This window comes from Octopus sinensis, linkage group LG2, assembly GCF_006345805.1.
Source record: "Octopus sinensis linkage group LG2, ASM634580v1, whole genome shotgun sequence".
NCBI lineage: Eukaryota > Metazoa > Mollusca > Cephalopoda > Octopoda > Octopodidae > Octopus > Octopus sinensis.
Window position 1 is genome coordinate 87,403,200 of NC_042998.1, and position 8,264 is coordinate 87,411,463.

The 8,264-nt window shown below is 34.8% G+C and overlaps 1 protein-coding gene across 1 annotated transcript in view; it reads left to right on the forward strand.

The window, feature by feature from the left end:
- LOC115232605 (potassium voltage-gated channel subfamily KQT member 1) overlaps positions 1-8,264 on the forward strand; it is a 367,422-nt gene that overhangs the window by 337,467 nt on the left and 21,691 nt on the right. The window contains exon 8 of the mRNA XM_036515059.1: positions 1,596-1,691. Coding sequence (XP_036370952.1) covers positions 1,596-1,691 — 96 coding nt within the window. The remainder of the gene's footprint in view (positions 1-1,595; positions 1,692-8,264) is intronic.

The following is an 8,264-nucleotide window of genomic DNA, read 5'->3' on the forward strand; positions in this document are numbered from 1 at the left end:
CAAATTGATATGACACTGCCAGAAAATGTCTTGACGAACTACGGCAGAAATTGTATTCACCTCAATAGACGTCATTGATTGGTTGAAATTGCTGAAAAATGCAAGAAATTAAACAACAAATAGCTTACAAACTACAGAATTTTCTCAAGAAAGCCAAGAGAAAAAGATGTTTTATGTAGCACATTCTACCAGTATACGAAGTTTAAAAGTGTTTAGTTACAAAGAAATTATTTTTAAAATCTGCCGGTCAAAGCGAAAAGATCCCATTTTTCTTCTAGTGCTGACTTAAGCTGCTCAAGCTGTTCACAGTAGATCTTCTTTGCTATTGTTTGGTTTGGGTTCAAAGGTTCTAAGTGGACTAAACCTTTCATATCTCACCAAACAGATAACACCTTATGTGGGTGAAGACCTTCTTTAGCCTGGGGTGCTGGTGTTTCTCCTTTCCCTACTCACTGTCTTCGGTGTTTGACATTTTTATAAAGAACCCATTTCCTGTCATCAATTACTATTCAGTCTAAAGAAGGTTCATTCATGAGACATGACAGCAAAGAAGAGCACACATTCACTCTCTGCATGTGGTTAGACTCAGGAAGTTTGTGAAGAACCCATTGATCCAATTTTCTGACTTTTCCAATAGAATGCAGGTGTTGATAAATGGTTCAATGACTGAATCCAAGCTTCTCTGCTAATTCCTCAACAGTTATGATGGGATTTTGTTCCAGCAGTGTTTGCAGGACATCCTTGTCGAGCCATACAAAACTTCCAGGATGGGGCATGTCTTCTAGGCTGTAGTTTCTGGCTCAGAATTTCTAGAGCCACCGTTGACACTGGCTTATGCTTATTGTCCGATCCCTAAATACTGCATTAATAGTCTTTGCACTTTCCATTGTGTTGTTGCCTTTATTGAACTCATAAAGAAAAATGTAATGAATATGCTCCTTTGTCACTTCAATTATAGCTCTGAAAAAATAACTGTTAAAATTAAACTGCATTCTTCAAAACTTGTACTAAGAATGAATAAGTACAGGGTAAAATTACTGCCTGCTTTTATAGCAAGTTGATGCAGGTAGTTTATCCTATCTTCCAATGATTTTAGTTCATGCAATTGAAAAAACCGCATTATTTATGGGATGACCCAATATATATGTGAACACACACACACACACACACACACACACACACATCTATCTAGTCTCTCTCTCTCTCTCTATATATATATATATATATATGTATGTATGTATGTATGTATTTATGTATATGTATGTATTTATGTATATACATATTTACATACACATGCATATACACACACACAATTATTTTTACCCTTTATGGACTTTTGTCTCAGTCTTAAATAATTTATAATCTATATGGATTTTTTTACATTGTTTTCATGAAAAATACCTTGCTAAGACTAATTATGTACCCTATGTATCTTATAATGAAGTATGTATACAAGTATGTGCCTGTATGTGTGTATATATACACACACATCCTTTTATATATACACACACATAAATGTGTGTGTGTGTGTGTGTGTGTGTGAGTTTATCATATATATATTGTATATACATATGTAACATTTGATTTCTTTGTAGGGGATTCTCGGTTCAGGATTTGCTTTGAAGGTTCAGCAGAAACAGCGCCAAAAACATTTTAATCGTCAAATACCAACAGCAGCCAATTTAATACAGGTAACCATGGATTTGATATATTTAAGTTTCTATAACAATTTATTCTTTACTATTCAATACTTTTATTAGCAAAGAAGTTATTCTAATTGGAAAAATTAATCATCTCAAGAGAACAAAAGGAATGGCCATGATTAAGATTCCAGTTGTGGCTTTCATGTCCTTATTATGAGGCATACTGTCTTCACAATAGGGTTTTGCTTTCAATATTGCACACGTTCATTGAATATTCAAAGGATTGTTGCTAAGCTGATGTGATTTGACTAGAAATCATCATCATCATCATTGTTGCTGTGTATCATAATCACTATCATAATGAGGTAATGTTCCCTCTAACTTGTGTGTCTATATGTGTACATATTTTGTACCACCATTGTATGAAAGAAATTAAATCTAAAGCTAGCTATACACCCTATGCATCTTATAATGATGTATGTATATATATATATACTAGCAGCATAGCCCGGCATTGTCCGGGTATGTAAGAGCCCCTGGAGCAGACATGATGCTCGCTGTGAATTTTAAAAAAATTCCTGCCAATTTGTGAAAGATATTGTCGAAAATATGTCATCTTGAATTTGAACGCGATTTCCCAAAATGGCATGATTTTATCGATTTTTTCTGATGGTAAGGTATTGCATGGGAAACTAACGTCAGAATTAAGTTTCTTAGGGTAACATTAAGCTTCACCATGAGTTTGGTGAAAATCGATTGCAAGTTGCAGAAACTACAACAGAAAATGTGTTGCAAATAAAAAGCTTAGATTCTTGACCCCATGTCGAATTTATCAATTTTTTTCAGAACTGGGGGAACTTTTCAAACTTTTCGCTGCATTAGTTTTGAATTATGACATTGAGCTATATGTGTGTCAAGATTCATCAGAATCGGTTGAAAGCCGTGGTCAGGGCGAGGGTACAACCTGACAGACACACAGACAGACAAACTGCCGTTTATATATAGATATATATATATATATATATATGTATGTATGTATGTATGTATGTATGTGTGTATACAAGTACACACACGTACACACACACACATGCAAACATACCCCGCACATGATACAGAAAATTAAAAACAAAAAGAAAGGAAAATTAATGTAATCAATGAAAGCACAATGCACAGCTCTGTTGCTCTATAATTGTTTTACATTTTGGTACAAGGCCCGCAAGCAATTTTAAGGAGCGGTGTCTAGTTGTTTGCATCAACTCCACTACTTGACTATTACCTTCTTTTATCAACCCTGAAAGGATGAAAGACAAAATTGAATGTGGTAGAATTTGAACTCAAAATGTTTTGAATTGGAGGAAATGCTAACGATTGTGCCAGATCACTGCCCTAATTCTGTAGCATTTAAACCAGCCATATCTGATTCTAATATTCTACCTATTTTATGTTCAAGCCAGCCAGATCCAGCCTTTCACATTTGCTCTATAATGTGATTCTAAAAATAAATAATCACATCATTGAAATCTTGAAGCTACAGGATAATGCTTATATATAGGCACAGGAGTGGCTGTGTGGTGAGTAGCTTGCTTACCAACCACATGGTTCCAGGTTCAGTCCCATTGTATGGCAGTAAAAATAACAATTTTTATAACTTGGAAATAAATTCTGGGAATAATCGAAATAAATTATGGAACACAGCAATTATTTTTGGCAATTTTTTTGCGTGATTTTTGCACACACACACACACACACACATATATATGTAAAGTCACGTCAATAATGGTGTGTGTCAAAAGCTGTACACAATAGATTTTAGTTTGTTAAAGCTTTCTTCATAATCAGAGGAAGAAAGCAAAAAGAAAAAAACAAGTGATAGCAGTTAGCAAGCCTGAATAAGGAGGGGAGATAATTTCAAAACATTAAAAATAATTTCGGGGCTGGATTAACATGTTTAGGTGCTTAGGACAAGTGATCAATCTGATCTTTTTCTTTTTATGTGGGAGAAGTGGCACAGCTGTGGATGCATTTCACTTTCACTTTGGCCTCATTAGCATAGTCCTTCACATCTCTGAATAATCGTGAACAATTTTTACTTATACAGAAACGTTTAGTATATTCTTGACAAGGAGTAATTTGCATAATTATAAAGAAAAGGACTTAAGAGAAAATAATTCAACAGGATAAGTGGTATGAATATGGATAACAAAGTTGATGATGGTGGTGGGGCACTAAATGTCATATATGATAAATCTCTAATCCATTAAAATTTCCTTCACTGACAGCAGAGGAGAATAAAAACTTAACAATATTTGTTAGCAACTCTGAATAAATAATAATAAAAAAGAAGATAATTTCCTGAAATTAAAAATAATTTTGTACTTGAGTTTAGATGTGTAAGAAAAGCTCATCTTTGTTTGTCTTGTAGGTGTATGTGTCATGTGTATGTCCTCAAGTATCTGTATAAGCATACAAGGTATTACTGCTAATGTCTGTCTACATCAAACATAATTAGCACCACCCCATCTGCATGGCTACACAGGACTAACACCCACCATGTTAATAATTATTGGTAATAATTTGTTGGTGGTTGAGCGAAATAAACAGTAAATCAATTAATGGTGGATATAACTGGCTATGTCATCTGGCTGTCATCAACACGATCGCGCAAACTCTCTTCCTTTCAGATGCAGAAAACAGACAGATAACAATTTATTCATCCACTATTGGAAACTCACCTTTTCTTGTCAGAAAATGGACATCAGCTCACCCACCTGCCACTGATTATTCCTCTCTTTTTGCCAGGTTCAGAACTCTAGGGCTTCCACCCTCAACATTGGCATGACGACAGGTAGGTATGGAGAGAGTGTAGAGATGCAATATTAGAAGCAACTAAATGCATTCTATATACAGGAGAAATGATGGAGAAAAGTGAGAGTCAGACTCCTCGTGGACAAAAAACAGATATGAATTCTTCTGGTTGGGGAAAAAGGATGATGGGGTGAATGGAGGAGGCATATTGGTGTTGATGGATAAAATAATTGAGATGGTTTGAGTGTGTTTAGAATGATTAAACTTAGACTAGTCAAGAACAACATGGAAGTGATATTTATCTCTGCATGTGTACTGCAGTAAGAGTTAGTAGAGGAACAGAGGAATCCCTTTTATGAAAAGCTGCTGCTGACCACCTAAATAATGAATGACAGTGACCTTGTCAGAAGTTGTGACTTTGAATGCTTGAATAAGGTATTAGGTATAAGGAGAAATCAAGAATCTTGGAGTTCTGTGTTGTAGTTGACTTAACTATTTGCCTCACTAACTTTCAGAAACCAGCCAGCTATCTGATTTCCCTTCCAATCAGGAAGACACATAAGCCAAATCAATTAAATATTCACCAGAAAATGGGATTGGCAATTGGTTATAAATAATAGATCTCTCTCTGTTTCATCACAAACTAGTGATCAGTGACCTTAGGATAAGAATTAAACAGTCAGACATACAGGATGATCTAGACAATATGGAGGTTGAAACACTCATTGACCAGACATACATTCAGAGAAGTACTAGTTGATGTTTATGATAAGACAGATTTATAACATAGCAAACGACTAGGAATTCTATGAGACAATGTACTGCAAGCAATAGATCAGCTATGGTGCAGAATTTTGGCTATATGGAAGAAGGTATGGGGACGGAAAGTATCATAGATGTAGCTATAAAAGCTAAAAAACAGACCTTGAAGGAGTGAAAAAAATGTGATGAGTAAAGAAAACTATCAAATAGCTAAAAAAGTTAGACATCAGGTATACTTAGCAAGAGGAGAAGGTAAAAATAAGAGATTTGCTCACATTCAGTGATATGAAGATCAGAGATTTCTCATGTTTTGAATAACAAAGTAATATTCTAGAGAGAATCATAACATTGTTGTAGTATATATGGAATAACAAAACACTTGCCCTCACTGACACTGAAAAAGAATGCTACTATGAGAGGCTAAGACTGAATAAAAAGAATGCATGATAAAAAGATGATATGCTATAAAAGTGAACAGCTGGTTGGTTGAAAGCAGAATTAGGTATTTGAAGGCAAGGAAGGCTGCTGGTTCTTCAAGAGAGCCCACTGAGATGCTGAAGATAACAGATGAAGCAGATCATATGTTGAGGCAGATCATATGTTGAGGCAGATCATATGTTGAGGCAGATCATATGGTCAGTGAGGCAATACAGGGAGATGTCATACCTAACAATTGGCACAGTAGTCTCATCCATCAAATTGCTGCAAGGGTAAAAAAGCTTTTGAGAGAAGCTACTACAGAAGTATCAAATTGATGGACTAAATTATGAGAGCTGTTGAAAGAATTATAATGCAATGATTAGAAAGATAATTAGTCTACATGATATGCAATTCAGGTTAATGCCGGATAAAGTACCACCGACACAATTCTTTGGAAATAAACTTCTAAAGAAGTACTTCTAGGGCTTTGACTGGATGTAATTAGATAGATGGTCACAAAAAAGAAAAAAGAAAAAAAAGAAAAGATAGGTATAGGTTAATGGCTTAAAATAGCCATGCAAACCATCTACAAAAGTGTCATCAGTGAGTTGGGAGTTAGAAATGAGATCAGTGAGGAATTTATATGCAGGCTGATGGTCCTCAAAGTTCAGTTCTCAGCTTCCCTCTGGATATAAGTTCTTCAGATCATAACAAAAAGAGTTTAAAATTGCCTGTCTGAAGGAATTTCGGCCTACCAATGACTTAATTCTCACTGCTGGATCAGTAGAAGAATTAAAGAAAAATTCCAAACCTGAAAACCCTATCTTTAATCAAGAAGCCTTAAAGTAAACCTAGTAGTAATGACAAACGTTCTTGTTAGCAGGAATGAAGACAAGATTGTATTGTTATCAAAATAGTTCAGAATATAGAAAAGGAGAAGAGGAGAGGTAAGAATTTTATATAGTGTACACAAGTAACTATGGATGTACAAGAGGTGCAGTGGGGCCTTGACTATAGGTTGACAAGGGAAGTACACTTCATATGTAGCATATGCATAGGAGTGGCTATCAGTGAATGTGAAATAAAATTTCTTTAAATGTCCCCAAGTTTCCCTAGGAGTAGTTAATAGCTTCTGTTACTTAGGACATCTATTAGCATTTGAGATTGGTGTTTTTAAAGTATATTTCCAGAGTAAGAATGAAGTGGAAGAAGTTTAGGGAACTAGAACCCTTGCTGGCAACAAAGGGTTTCTCCCTCAAAATATAGAACATAATGAAGGTTTCTTGTGTGTGAAGTACAATGCATCTTGATTGTGAATGAAGAAAATTTTCAAAGTATAGAAAGAAATGAGACAATATACGAATTCACTAAATGTTTAATGTTAGTGTGTGTGAATGTTGAAGCAAAAATGGGCTAATGGTAATAAACTCGATATAAAAGTTATTAGAGCTAGCTTGCAAGAGAGAATACTGCAGAATTATGTGCATGTAATGCATAAAGAGGATATCAGTTGTATGCAGAATTATTGAGCACTCCAAGCAGATGGATCCTGCAGAAGAGAGATCAAAGAAAACATTGGAAGAAGTGGTAAAGACAGAACTCAAGAGACAGAACTCTCTGAAGGAGATGATGAGTGACTGCTACAAGTGATGAAACAGTGTACTTGAGAGATCCGAACATAACCAGAGGATGCATGTAAAAATGGACACAAAACTGATGATGATGATGATGGTGATAATGATAATAACGGTGTTAGTAACAGAAGATGGAATATAGAATATCAACATTTGGGTCTCTTTCACCATATTTTGTTTATATTTAACCTCCTTGCCACCAACCACTTTTGTTACAAACATACTCATTCTCTTTCTTCTGTTACTCTCCTCTCCACTGACAACTATCACTCTCTCCTTCTCTCTCTCTCTCTCTCACCCTCTTACCAATCATTACCACTCATCTTTATTACTCTCTATCCTTCTCTCCCTTTCTTGTCTACTTGTCCAACACTTTTTCTCTCTTCCATTGCCCCCTCTTCCATTATCCTGTCTTTATCCTGTCACCCTCTCTCTCTCTCTCATTCTCTCTCTCTCTTCCCACCATTAGGCTACTTAACACACACACACACACACACACACATATATATGTATGTATGTATGTATGTATGTATGTATGTATGTATGTATGTATGTATGTATGTATGTATGTATGTATGTATAATATTAAATATATTATAGATATATTTTTAAATATATGGATTGTTTACAGAGTGTTCATAGAGAGCCAAGGTGAAAAAATATAGAGTAAGAAAATTGAAAACACAAAGTTTAGGCTGTCAGACTGCCTAAACATTTTGCATTTTCAATTTTCTCTACTCTATATTTTAGACATATATATGTATATGTATGTATATATACATATGTGTGTGTGTGTGTGTGTAAGTATGTATATGTATGTATGTATGTATGTATGTATGTATGTATGTATGTATGTATGTATGTATGTGAAATATAAATGTCCAAATTATTGTAATTATTGAGGTTAAAGTGTATTCAAGAACTCAGGCAGATAGTTTTGACATTCTGGAAATTGTATGCATTATTATGTATTTGCATACAGTTGAATGTTTTGTTTTTA